At 34.0% G+C, this 14,898-nt stretch overlaps 1 protein-coding gene across 4 annotated transcripts in view; it reads right to left on the bottom strand.

The window, feature by feature from the left end:
• Positions 1–14,898, bottom strand: part of NRK (Nik related kinase) — a 141,273-nt gene that overhangs the window by 53,006 nt on the left and 73,369 nt on the right. For all 4 annotated transcript variants that reach the window (XM_027053375.2, XM_053201497.1, XM_027053373.2 and 1 more), the window contains exons 5-8: positions 7,876–8,001; positions 4,644–4,754; positions 3,073–3,163; positions 305–435 (exon numbers count right to left, since the gene is read on the bottom strand). In XM_027053375.2, coding sequence (XP_026909176.1) covers positions 305–435; positions 3,073–3,163; positions 4,644–4,754; positions 7,876–8,001 — 459 coding nt within the window. The remainder of the gene's footprint in view (positions 1–304; positions 436–3,072; positions 3,164–4,643; positions 4,755–7,875; positions 8,002–14,898) is intronic.

The following is a 14,898-nucleotide window of genomic DNA, read 5'->3' as shown; positions in this document are numbered from 1 at the left end:
GAAGTTAAATTTCCATATAAAGCCACATAATATAATATTTTTCCCGAGAAGTTGCAAGCAACATGAACTAGACATTCTTCCTCAAATGTAGATAATTACCAGTGGTCTATGTTGTCTATATTCTTAGAAAATATTACATTTATGCATATAATCAAACCACAAATAAGAATAGCAGCTAGTCTTTCTTATTAGAGTTTAATGTGAAAGGAGTTGCCTGCTTTTTATTTTTTATCATTTACAAATAAATATTAGTTAAAAGTCCTTTCCAATCTTTGATTCCCATTATGTGAATCTTCACACTTACTCTGTAATCATAGGAGCGTCTTGGGTCCTCATCACAGTCAATCACCTCAGGTGCCATCCAGTATGGCGTCCCAATGAAACTATTTCTCCTCCCATTAGTTCTGCTCACCTGGGCACTCACTCCAAAATCCACTGCAAAATTCAGCATATGTCAAAATAATTAATCAGTAACAAAAAGCTCAATAAGTTATTGCTTTAACTTGGAAAGCCAATACAAAATCCACAATGGATAACAGATTTTCATTCCAGCCCAGAAAACTTTACCATGAAGTCCACTACAGAAATACTGAGAATTAGGTTTTTGCTTCTATTTATGTTGGAAAGAGACTCAGAAGTGCTACTATAAATCTACAGTAAGTTTGGCTGAAAGTTTACCATGAATATTAAAAATAAAGTTCCATCAGTATACCCTGAACCTCTGAAGTGATAACATATGTAGAGTTTGGAACTTCCACCAAGCTGAAGGAAGACCAACACTATAAGCAACATCTAAGAAATCTAAAACCTATTAGTAGCTTATTAGGAAGCCTCGCTCATGACATTAGAAAGTCCTATTACACCAATAAAGAAAAATGAGTTTTCTGCTAGAATTTAGTTTAAGTTCTTCTACAGATCTTCTGAATCAGATGCATATATTTACTGTGGTATCTATATCTTAGGTTAGACTGTAAAAGTTCAGTCTTCTATTAATCTGTGGGATACATTATATGAAAATATTTACTATGGTATCCTCAGTAACAGACAGAAAAAAGGCTAAAGTAGACTGAGGTTATTTAGTCCAGAAAAAAAAAAGATGAAAAATGAAAGTAGATGAAATTTTTCAGGGATGAAAAATGAAGTAGATTTTCTAATTTAGAATGGTTTCCAGGAATCTAGAGGATGGATAACAACACTGTCTAAATAGTAGTTTGAAGAATTTAGGAGAAGAAATGAAAAATTAAAAAGTTAAGAGCTTAAAGAAGTCTTTAAGGAAGGATTTAACAAGAATAAAAAATGCCTATAATATGTGCAAATCATCAGTGGGTATTGAACAATCTCATTATCTACATATTTTTGGAGAACAGGTTAAATCAGAGCCCAGCAGTCTCACTATCCCTGAGGGCCAACTTAAAGGGCCAAGAGATACCTATGAAGGCCATGAGCTAATATATGACATTTAGGGAAGAAAATGAAAAGAGAAAAGACTAGAAGAAAGAGTGATGGATGGAAGAAAAGGAAACAAGAAAAGCTTGAAATGAAGACAAAAGTAGAGATGAGACCTCAACAGTGGTATAATTTAACCTTTTCTTTAATGACCTAGGGACCAGAATATAAGGATTGCTTATCAATTGCAATTATAATATGATCATTTTCCAGTCTCATTCCTATCACTCCCTTTTTATGGCCTTGGGTTTTCCTTCTGCAACCTTCTCATAATATGTTGCTTAAAAATATCCTGGAATCTGAGAAATGTAAAACCAAATGTATAAGGGTTATATGTAAAATAAGCCTGATTAAATTCTTATCCATACTAAAAGTTCTCTCCCACAGAGTAAAGTACATAAGCTTTAGTGCATGGACTTTGTGACAGATTTTTCAGTGGCATTTCATTTACTTAACAATTTCTCTTCTGTATCGCAAATGGTAGAGTTGGCCAGAAACGTGACTCAAATATATGGGAGTGCTGCCACATGTGAACATAGTATGTATGTAGCCTTGCAACAGATTATCTATCTTGCACATTTGAATATGAGATCCAAATTCCCCCAAGGTATTGGCACAGTGTCTTAAAATTGTATTTCTAGCTTTGTAGCTTTTAAACACATGAGACATAACACATTTTCTTGAAATTACTTTTTTCTTATTTCAGGAACGATTATTACTCAAGCTTCTTCTGCAAATATTCAATGAACACATTCTCAATGAATGAACAAAAATCTCTGCCATGGTTATATTTTTTATAAGGAAAATGGGAACTATCTTAAGGTCATGCTAGAGATATGATAGAACTGATATCATTTAAAAATAATACAGGATTTAATACCAGTGATTTATATTCTATATCAATGAGGTTATCTGCCATTGCATAGTACTAACATTAATCATATGGTATTATTTAAAACCCAACCAACGATATTTATATTAAAGGGTACAATAAATTGCACCCTGTGTGCCTGTGAGACAATATGTGTGGTTATTTTTAAATAAATTATGCCATTTTAAATCTTGGAATAGAAAGCCGGGGACTTTCTGGTCTTTTGATTTCTAATTCTGAACTTGATTTTGATATTATGAGAGCAACTGATATCAGTTCTTTAAATATTTGAGGCGAAATTCCAAAGAAGCAATTTATGCTTAAGTAATTTAAAAGTTATTTGATGTTCTTTGGAAAATATGGCTTTGTGATGTGGAAGAATTGTCTTTGTTTCTTGTCCATGGCACAACAACTTGCACATAATAAATACTCAATTCAATTGTTGAAATAAATATAATATCTATACTTAATAGAGAGTAAAACAATGACCAAAACGTAAGCCTTCCATTATAATTTAAAAGTTGTTTTGAACTAATGATTCCAGAGAAGCAGTAAATGGTGCATTTTTCTCCTGCTCCACCTTCCTCACCAAACAAATTTTCAAAATTTCACTGGTTTTTCAAGCAATGAAGACACAGCCTAAATAAGTAGCAGATATTGTTAATGAAATTATAAAAAAACATAGTTATCTTAAAGGATTATTCTCCATTAAAATATTTTGGGCACCACTTAAAGTACTGCAAGAACAAACTTACCAAGTTTTACTTCAGCATTATGAGTCAGTAACACATTCTGACCTTTGATGTCCCGGTGAATTACACGGTGTGCATGAAGATGAGCTAAGCCCTGCACATAGATAATGTATATTTATTTTAAAAGTCACATCAGTATATATATTTTCTCTCTTTCTGGTACTGTTCTTAGCATTTTTGGAAAACCTTTTGGTAAGAAAAATGGCCCAGATTTGCTTTTTTCAGACAAAATTCTTTCTTTAGGCTGGAATTACTACAACCAGTTCCCAGAAATACTGCTTTTGGCTATAAGGAAAGGAAAATAAATCAGGACACCCATGAAAGGAAAAGAACACCAAAAAGTAATGTTTGTATACATTGGGCCGTTTACCTTCCTTTCTAGCCTCCATCTTTCCAACTAACCATAAGAGTGAAGACCTGGACACCTTAAATATAATAACCACTGTTTTACTCTATTCCTCATTCAACCATTTCATTAATCCAGAATATTTTCTAGTCAACCTTGTAGGCTGAGAATTTGGGGGACTATGGAAATTCCTTTGAAAGCATTTGCAATTCGTATTGGCTTACTATGTTGGCTCCAGCCTGTTCACCACTAAAACTAACCTGTGACCTGGCTTCAGTGAGATTGCTCCAGATAATAACTGGGGATTAATAACAGAAGTAACAGTAAAAACAGCTAATATTAATTGAATCCTTTATTTTGTTTTACTTTATTGCCAGGCACTGTGCTAAGTGCTTTACATGAAGGAAATTATGAAGCTGTCACTGCAATCCTTTGAGGAAGGTACTACTATCACCTCGTATTATAGATAAGAAAAGTGAGATTTGGAAAAATTAAGTAACTGATTCAAGGACACACAGCTAATACATCATGAACCAGAATTTAAACTCAGTATAGAGTTCGCACTCAACTAGTTACACTATTAGCACAAGTGAATCCAATTAAGATGGGAGGAAGGACATTCTAACAGTATATCAGTGGTCCGATTCAGTTCTGTTAATATCCTTCTCGGGTGACCCTAAGCACCTAAGCCACACAGAAAAATTTGAGTGTGGTAGATCAAGAATATTGTTCTCATCCAACTTGGTATTCAAAATGAAGCAAGCTTTAAAAGTAGGGCATTTTTCAAATAGGATATCTGTCTGCAAAATGGTTATGGATGGTTTGGGGCCATTCTGTAAAACATGGACTTTTGTCTCACTTTTAATCTCTAACGATATAGTGCAGCTTTTTTTTTCAAAGAACTCTAAAAATCTGAATGATGTAATAAATATTCCAAGTGGTTATTTCTATGATGCAATGAACACAATTGTCTAACTCTGACAGAACCATTAAAGAGCAAGGCTTGGAAGGGCCTGGTTACCCGTATTGCAACCTATCTAAAGTTAAGGACATAGACATCACCTGAAAATCTGCTTTCTCTAAAGCCTTTAGGTCTTTTTTGGTATCCTGATCCAGAGATTATGTTTAGAATTCTTAAACCAACCTGTATGAGCAAGTATAAAGTACACTGCATATATTACTCCCAGGTATTTTCAAGGCAGGGGAGAATGACTATATGAAGACTCACCTGAAGGATTTCTCGGCAGATATAAGCAATCCAATCTTCTTTCAAACTCTGATTTCTGGTCATTCTTACTACATCAGTGACTGAGCCTGCTGCACATAACTCCATCACCATCTGCAGGGAAGTCAGCAAAGTGTCAAGAATTAGAAAGTAATTCTATGAAAATATCTGGAGAGTTTTAGTCCATATGGCTTGTATTTATATGTAATGTTAGGGATTAAGACATTGCAAATACTGGCTCAATTGTCTGGTGGGAGTCTCTAAAGGCTAGTGGAATTAAAGAGTTGGAACCTATCCAAAGATCAGTGGAGGGAGGGAAGGCAGGTACCACACCAGGGATATTTAACCAAGAGGTAGAATTTGAGCTAAGCCTTGAAGGATAGTGTTTGGATATAAAGAGAAGGAAGAACATGCAGTTTATTGAAAAAAGAATGATTACATTCCTGTAGAAAGCTTGTGCAGGAGACAAGCCTGACTGATGCCTGGAGTGCAACAGAAAAGATCATTGAAGGAACAATTTGATTGCAAGTGAAGAAGCAGGATAGAAGGATCTCAAAAGAATTTGCACTTCAACATTAAGACTAAATTTGTTTGTTATTGTTGTTTTGTTTTTGTTTCTAAATTCTAAATTTTAAATTATTGTTTCCTGAGATAGTGGCAGACTACAATTTCAAGGGGTAAACTATCAATTGTACTCCTATAGGGCATTTTTTCCCAAATGACTTTACTGCTAAGGAAACTCTATTTTAAGGCTATTATCACTGAAACCATCTTGTTCAGATGTTACTTTATTAACAAAAATTTCTCAGAAAATTTATCTTTTTGCCATCAATTAATCAGGTACTAAACTAGTAAATTTCCTTTCCTATATTAGCTGGCTAGAGGCCTGGACAATGTAAAAGAGAATATATCTATTATAACCAACCCAACAAACTTTTCTTAAGCACAGGCTTCTGCATTAGTGCCCATGTCAAAACCTCTTTATAAATACAACAAAACATGTTTTTTTAAACTCTAGGCAAGTTAATTATTGCTGTAGATGAAGGAAACCTAAAGGATATGCCCCAAATAATGAATACGTAAAGTCTACCTCATTTCTTGTTGTAATGCTAACATTTTCTTTTCAGTAAATCATTCCTTTATATTTGTTCACAATTCATATTATTGCATATCTTTCACATAAGTACACTCTCACAAAAAAGAAGAGAAGAAATTGCCTAACAAAACTAATTATACAGAGAAACCACGAAAGTTTAATTTTCATGTTAACTGTATTAAATGGTCACAACATGTACAACTGTGGTAATGGAAGCAAAGTGGCTCATTTTGAACCATGACAAACATAAATTAAAGCCATTCATTCAGATGTACCCTGGAAAAATCTTGCTAATGTTACTTAAGTCAGAAGCGCTCTAGTCTTAAAGGAACATAAAGATATTTTCAATTATTTTCCCAGCTTTGTAAGCATGATGTCTGGCACATACACTTTATAAATGGTAATTATTTAGTCATTTACTTACTTCCTATTTGTTTTGATTTATATGGGCAAGACAGTGTAAATGGTCCCATGAAAACTCTTGCCTCCGCAAATAATTTATTCATCCTTCAGATCTCAGTTCAAAAAAAAGTTTATTAAAGAAGAGTTTCTCATTCCCTACTTAACTTAGATACCTTTGTTATTTGCCCACATAGAAGCATGCTATTTGCCCACACAGAAGCATGTTATTTCCCTTCTGACCAATTATATACTCATTTGTGTGATTATTTGACAGATACTGGTCATTGCAAATGGACTGTAAGTTCCTACAGGTCCGGGACATGTTTGTTCAGTTTATCCATGTAATCTAATAATCTAGCAGAAGGCCTGGCAAATAGATGGTTTTGAATAAATATGTTGAATAATTGAATGAATTGAGTACTGATAAATGCATCTAATAAGGAGACTGCCATACAGGCAAGAGGAAAAAAATTGTAAGTAAAATTATATTAAAAGACAAATATTGTATGCCAAAAATATACCAATAGTCATTAAAGGTGTACAGCAATATTTAATGAAATGCCAACTGGAGTTGTCAGATAAAAGATTTACTTAACTGGACATTGGAATAAAATGGGATTAAAGTGAAGATGTTTAATTTGGTGGTTTTGAAAGTGTGGTACCCAGACCAGTAGCATAAACATCATCATCTGTTGTTAAAAAGTGCAAATTCATGGGCCCACACCCCACACCAATGGAATCAGTAACCCTATGGGTAGAGCTCAGCAATCTGTGTTTTATCAGGCTTTCCAGGAGATTCAGATGCACACTAAAGTTTGAGAACCACTATTTCAATTCAGTTCCTTGTTGAAAATATTTCTATAATGTCCACTGCCCTGCTTCCTAAAGTCCATTATGTAAAGTGGAACAATCTTTCCTTGACAACTGGAGGTTCTTAAAATTCTTAGTTATTATTTTGAAAAAAAAAAACAATACTATTCTTGACTTGAAATGGAAATGGAAATGTAGCTAGCAATTGGACACTGACCCCACTTCTGTTCTAAATATTCCTTTTGAAATAAACATATCTCTGACCAGAGCTCATTTTCTTGTTATTTGACTATTTCTGCCATAGTGGGAGGCAGCAACATTCTGGTAACTGTAGCTTATGTTTTAGTTACACTATACAACTTATATCTCATTGATCTTTAATTTGTGACAGTATAGGTATAAGTAGACTAAGAAAAAGATAAGTCAACTAACAAATTAGAAAAAAACTTCCGGGAGTTATGTTTAAACTTCCAGGAGTTATGTTTAAACATAAGTGCATTTCCTTAGAAAAACTTAAATGCATCCATATGTTCATGCTGAATGCTAATTAGAATTGATACTTATCCAGTCATTATTTGCAAGTCCATCAGGTAGTCTCCTTAGCCATACCTCTAATTTACCAGCAAATATACAGAAAAAGTTAAAAGCAGCAAAACGATATTTAAAAAGAAACATGTTAGATATTCCCAGTGTTCATTTGAGTCCTCCTCTATTTTACCCTGAAGACCCTTGCCAGGAACTTATGTTACTTTTCCATACTTTATTACTCCCATCTCCAGGAATCAGAACACATTTTGTCATACTACTTTGAGCAGTGGAGTGTTTAAGTATTCCTGTAAGTGCACAAAAGTGTATCTCAGCTTGTGAAAATGTATTTCCTCAAGTGAGATTTAGTCTTAGGAAGTAAGATCAAGGTTAAATACATACCCAAAGTTGGTGCCTCTGGCCGGGGGGGCTCAGCTTGAAAAAAGCACCATAGAAGGACACAATGTTTTTGTGGAAAGAGTACTTCTTTAAAAGGTTGAGTTCAGTCCTAAGATCCTCTTCCTCATCCTGCAGAATAAACAATAGACAATAAAGTTCCTAAACTATGCCAGTTAATAACTATGGGATCCTAAACTAGAGTAGAACAAAGGAAATTCTTTGGCCACCCACTATACCCCACAGCAATTTATAATATAATCTCAACTAGAATTATCAGAGAATGGAGATCTCTGGTTAACCGGGAATTTTGGAGAAAATAAAGCTTAACTGAAGATCTTTTAATTTAGTGGTTCTGAAAGTGTTATTCCTACACCAGCAGCAATGGCCATTGTATAAAGTTTTCACTGAAAAGAATCATTACATTTTGTTTATTTTGTAACTGTTTTATTGGAATATAATTTACATGCCATACAACTCGTCCATTTAAAGTGAAAATTCAATGGTGTTTAGTATATTAACAGAATTATGCAACCATCACCACAATCCATTTTAAAATATTTTTATCACCCCAAAAGGAAACCTTATACCCTTTAGTTATCACACACAAATTCTCCTACAAACACATACCAGCTTTAATGAACCACTAATATATTTTCTATTTCTATAGATGTATCTATCCTGGACATTTTATATAAATGAAAATCATTTCATATGTGGACTTTTGTGACTAACTTTTTCCCCAAGTTTTGCCCATATTGCAAAATATATCATTATTTTATTCATTTTCATTTCCATTTATTAACTGATAGACATTTGGGTTAGTTCTCTCTTTTGGCTATTATTAATAATGCTGCTGTGAGCATTCATATCAAGTTTTTATTTGAATATATACTTTTATTTCTTTTTGGTGAATATATATATTTATTTCTTTTTGGTATATACATAGAAGTGAAATTATTAGGTCAAATAGTAACTCTGTATTTAACATTTTGATGAAATGCCAAATCATTTCCACAGTGCTGCACCTATTTACATTCCCAACAGCAATAATGATTCCAATTTCTCCATACCCTCATCAACACATGTTATTTTCTGTTTTATCATTATAACCATCCTAGTGGGTGTCAAGTGGTATCTCACTGTAGTTTTGGCTTAAAATTCCCTGATGACTGATCATATTAATGATCTGTTCATGTGCTCATTGGCCATTTGTATATGATCTTCAGAGGAATGTCTAGTTGAAAATCTTTGCCCCTGTTTTCTAATTATGTTGTCTTTTCATTATTGAATTGTAAGATTTATTTATACATCTTAGACCCAAGTACTTTATAAGGTATTTGATTTGCAAACATTTTGTCCCATTCTGTGGGTTGTCTTTTCACTATCTTGATAGTGTTCTTTGAGAAATAAAGTTTTTAATTTTAATAAAGTCTGATTTATTGATTTCTTATTTTATTGTTTATACTTTTGGTGTCATATCTAAAAATCCATTGCCAAAACTAAGGTCATGAATATTTATCCCAATGTTTTCTTCTAATAAGCATTTTATAGTTTTAGTTCTCACATTTAGGTATTTGATCATTTTGAGTTAATTTTCAATTTTTTTAATGTTTATTTATTTTTGAAAGAGAGAGACAGAACATAGAGCAAGGGAGGGGCAGAGAGAGAGAGAGGAAGACACAGAATTGGAAGCAGGCTCCAGGCTCTGAGCTGTCGGCACAGAGTCTGATTCAGGGTTCAAACTCAAGATCTGTGAGATCATGATCTGAGTCAAGTAGGTCGCCCAACTGACTGAGCCACCCAGGTGCCCCTTAATTGTTAAATAAAGTAGGGGTCTAAGTTCATTCTTTTACATTTGGATATCTACTTATCTCAGCATCATTTGTTGAAAAGACTATTTTTTCCCCATGTATTGTCTTTGCTATGTTGTCAAAAATCACTTGACCATAGGTATATGGAAATAGTGCTATTCCATTGATCTGTGTATCTATCCTTATACATGTAACCACACTGACTTGGTTTGTGACTTATTGCATTTTTTAAATGTTTATTTATTTATTTTTGAAGAGAGAGAGAGAGACAGAGAGAGAGATAATGAATCCCAAGCAGGCTCCACACTGTCAGCACAGAGCCTGAGGTGAGGCTTGAATTCACAGGCTGTGAGATCATGACCTGAGCTGAAATCAAGAGTTGGGTGCTTAACCTACTGAGCCACCCAGGTGCCCCTCTGACTCATGGCATTTCAAAGGTACTGGTTTGATCTGTGCTAATTTTTTTAAAAGATATGCTTAAAGTCATTTATTTTCTTAACCACAACAGTGATACATATGGATAAAATATATTTGCATATATGAAATAAAATATGTAAGTACTCCACAATCACTGAACATTTCTTCCTACCAATGGTAACAGTTGAGTGTATATTCCTCCAGACATTTTTATTCCTGCAGAATATATATATTTTACTACTCTGCAACTCACATGTCTTATTCAATACCCAAAGCACACATTTCTACATCAATAAGAATAAATGCACTTCCTTTCTATGGATGTGTAGAATTACACTGAATAAAGATACGAGGCTGCCACTCAGGGTATAGGTCAGGGCTAAAGGTATGTTTTTGAGAATTATCTCTATAGTGATAACTGAAGCTATCTTTTTGGATGGGTTCACCCAGGTAGAATACATAATTTTAAGAGCTATTTCTAGAAGAAGACAGTGTGATGTCATCAGAAAAAGGCATCTACACTGAGCATAAGGACACATGGGTTTTACAACAAATAGCTAAAAGTTGGAAATTTACTTAATTTTCCCAAGGTTGAATTTGTCCTCAGAAGTCTGATGGAAGTTGGGAGCCATTACCTATCTAAATGCAATATTAGTAGAACCAAATAGGACAATATATTTAAAGTTCTTTGAAGTTCTTGAAAGAAGAATGCTATAAATGTAAGGTATTATCATACAGTATCTATGTTACTTCACCTTCTCACTTGCATTAGTGTTATCAGAACTGTACACCTTTCTCCACTTTTTACTCTAATCTACAACATCAGCTTTTACTTTCATCACATTTGTTATAGTGGAGTGAAATGGGAAGCTATTCTCTCTCCCTAAAGATTCAGCTGTCCCCTTGTACCGTGACAACTAGGTAGTTTCCATAATCCATCTGTAACTATTTGTAGCCAATCTAAAAACAGCTTTTTGCTTCTCAATAATTTAAAAATCATCACACTTTATATGTATACAGATGCAATGCATTGGAGAAAAATATCTTAAAATATTAACTTACAAAAAAGTAACTTAAATTGTTGGGAATTTCTGATGAGCATATCATTGGTTTATGCATTTAGATATAATATTCTTAATTTAAAGGAACTTACATACAAGGAAATAAGATTCACAAACATGAATGACACAATCATTGATGAATACAGGATAGTGTATAATGAAGTTGAGGGTGATATAAAATGGCTCAGGTAGTGATCTCCCACTTGACAAAAGAATTCACTACCTGGGTCTTTTGAATGCCTACTATCTCTAAATTTCATTTGATTGTAAATAAAAAAGCTCTCTCACTGCATCTATAAATGTTCCATTTATATAACTTTTCAAGAGTACTGTTATTGTGCAAAATAAATATATGCTGTAGTATGTAAAGACTTTTTTGACCAAAAATAATTTTTTTATTAATTTTTTTATTTGAGTATAGTTGACACAATGCTACATTAGTTTCAGGTGTAAAACATAGTGAATCAACTTCTCTATATGTTATACTATGTTCAGCACAAGTATAACTACCATCTGTCACTAGACAACACTATTACAATATAATTGACTATATTCCTTAATTCTGTACCTTTTTCATCCCTGTGACTGACTCATCCATAACTGGAAGTCAGTATCTACCACTACCCTTCATCCATTTTACCCCACCTCCTCCCCTTTGTCAACCATCACTTTGTTCTCTGTATTTATGTCTGACTCTGATTTTTGTCTATTCATTTCCTTTTTTAGATTCCATATGAATGAAATCATATGGTATTTGTCTTTCTCAGTCCTACTTATTTTATTCAGTAGAATGGCTAAAATTAAAAAGACAATATATAACAAGTGTTGACAATGATATGGATAAAAAGGAAATTTCACACACTGTTGGCAGGAATTCAAGTTGGTATAGACACTGTGGAAAACAGTATGGAGGTTCCTCAACAATTAAAAACAGAAAAGAAGACTTTTAAATTAAAAATACAGTTGAGCTCCTATTCTGAAATCCAGTGAAAAAGGATACCTTTGACTTCTTTCGGGCAATGAATCAGAAAGGGCCAACTGGCATGAAAATAAATTAAGGAATTAACCTTTATCTTTAGTTCTCCCCAGAATTTCCTTCAATTATATTGGCTTGATGACCTGGGGGTAGGGGGAAATAGATATTTTAGCTGAAATTAATAGGTAGCTGAATATATCTAGTCAGTTATCATTTTCCTTCTTACTTTATTCTCTCAGACCCAGTAGGAAAGATGGGAAATGTTTTTAATCTTTAGCTATAGTGTAATTAGACTTTAAAAAATAGTTATAAAATAAATATAAGGCAATGTACTAGGTTCTGAAATGTCCCCAAGTATTCATAATACATTATAAAAAGTTTGAAATCTCAGAGAAATGGCTAGCAGCTGAAGAACATTCTTTAACATTTCTCTGGGATTTTCCAGTGGATTTAACCATAAATATTCAACAACTAAAAAAAAATCTAGACACCTATTTGTCTTTGGGAGAAGGGGATGAGGCCTGGTTTCTCCAGGTTCTCTGTATTTATTGAGTCATAAAGGCAGAAATAAATAAAACAATTAACTTTTGGCATGAGAATCATATAGAAGTCCAGGTCCCAGTGTCATCCCAGCCTCCCAAGGAAGCTCAGTTAATAAGTTCTCTTTGAATTCCCTTAACCTGTTTTCTACAAAGATAAAAATTGATCCTCGTGACTTTCATTCTTGTCATGTAGGACCCTTGAACTTTCTGCTTTACCTCAGATATGGCTGTCCTTTGAAATGGTAACAACATCTGCCATTGTATAGAAATAAACCTCAGGAACTAGCAATTCTATGTGTACATGGGCATTGTCAGTACCTAGCAAGCCACCATCATTGGGTTGAAAGGAACATGAATTCATAAAGAGTGCAGTAAATAAGAATGAGATGATGGTGTGAGGGTAAGAACACAAAGAACATGTAAAAGAGAAGCAGGGGCCAGCCTGAGTCCTTTAACTTGTTTGGTAGTTTGATTATCAAAGAGCTTTTTTTTTCCTTCTGAGTCAGAAAGGTCATGTCCACAAGCAAGAATAGAAGAATGGCTGGGCTCAAGGCAGCTATGCAGTTGCATTTGACCATATTTTTAACTCTGTTTATAAGTAGGCCAAATATTCTGGTGCATTTTACGTATGAGAAATCTGAGGCCTAGAGAAGTAAGACCTGTTTCCCAAGTATTTCTTAGCTGTTTAGTGGTAGACTTGGGATTTAGATTTGTGTGTCTGGACTTCCACATTATTGCTATTTCCATAAACCTCTGACTCAAAGAGATGTGTGTGTAAGTCACAACCTTCTTATCCCAAAGGATTCAAGATGATTTATAAATACTAATTGACTGATCAGCTAGCAGTTATTTTTCTTACTAAAATATATAATCAGAGAGTTCAAAGTTCCCAACTAGAAAAACTTTTAAGAGTGAGTTTCCCACATAAATGTAAACTCTCCCAAACCAATAAACCAAGATCAGATATGTTTGAAAAGCTTTAGTGTGTTTGCCATTCTCAATTAACAGGAAGTTGAGCTTGTGAGAAACACATAAGTACATTATATCCATCAGGCCAAGTAGGTAATTTAAAACTCTCACAAATATCTCAGTAATATGATGCTATAGCATTTCCTGGCTCAGGGCCAGTTGTCCCAGCGTGGCCTGAATATCCTAATTTTTGTCAGAAAGAGACAGCTCAAGGATACGACAACTTCCTTTATAATTTCACCCCATTCTAGAACCAAAATATTTTTCCTTGTGGAAAGAATACCAGAGAGGGTTTGGGGAAGATCTTTAAAGGAACTTATTAACAGAAATGTGTGATGAAACCAAATTAATCAATTATATTTTTCATACCTTACACTTTGCAGCTTCTTGATCTACCGAAGGGTGTTAGATTAATCAGTACTACCTGTTTTATTTGGATAGGCTTTGATTCCAGAGACACATTGTAAACAAAACAGGAGTCTGGTACTTACTAGATCAATCATGAAACTGTTTACCAATACCTTTCTAATATAAATACAAACTTTCTCTGAATGTGATTGGGTTAATGGGAAAAGTTATCCTAAATCCTGAGAGCATATTTATTAAGACACAAAAGGTTGAAATATTTGAATACCAGATAGCTGAGGAGAAGTGTAAGAAAAAAAAGGTCAATTAACAAAATTGATAATGGGGTGCCTGGGTGGCTCAGTCAGTTAAACATCCGACTACAGCTCAGGTTATGATCTCTTGGTTAGAGGGTTCGAGCCCCCTGTTGGGCGCTGTGTGGACAGCTCAGAACCTGGAGCTTGCTTCAGATTCTGTGTCTCCCTCTCTCTCTGCCCCTCTCCTGCTCATGTTCTCTCTCCCTCAAAAATAAATAAACAGTTAAAAAAGTTTTAATAAAATTGATAAGAATAGGAATTCTGCTTTTAGGCTCACACAATATTTTGATAGGTCACCAACATCTACTGAAGAAGAATTTTCTTTGTATGATTGTATTCTAGAGCTAGCAAATTATTAGTCATAGAGAGTGCTTTGTACGGAAGTTATAGAGCTTCAAGTACAAAGCATTTCCACTCCTTTATGTATTCAAGTACTGTGCCAGATATCTGAAGACTTTTATGTTGGATAGCTGTGGTTTTCTGTCTGCTATTGTTCTTACAATAAAAAAAAGAGTAGTCCTCATTTAACTCATATACAATAGCAATGTTTCTTAGAATCATAATGGGGGAATAGCCAATCAGTCTGGA

Source organism: Acinonyx jubatus, chromosome X (assembly GCF_027475565.1).
Source record: "Acinonyx jubatus isolate Ajub_Pintada_27869175 chromosome X, VMU_Ajub_asm_v1.0, whole genome shotgun sequence".
Taxonomy (NCBI): Eukaryota; Metazoa; Chordata; class Mammalia; order Carnivora; family Felidae; genus Acinonyx; species Acinonyx jubatus.
The sequence above is the reverse complement of the archived record's forward strand: the minus strand, read 5'-3'. Positions and strand labels throughout refer to the sequence as shown.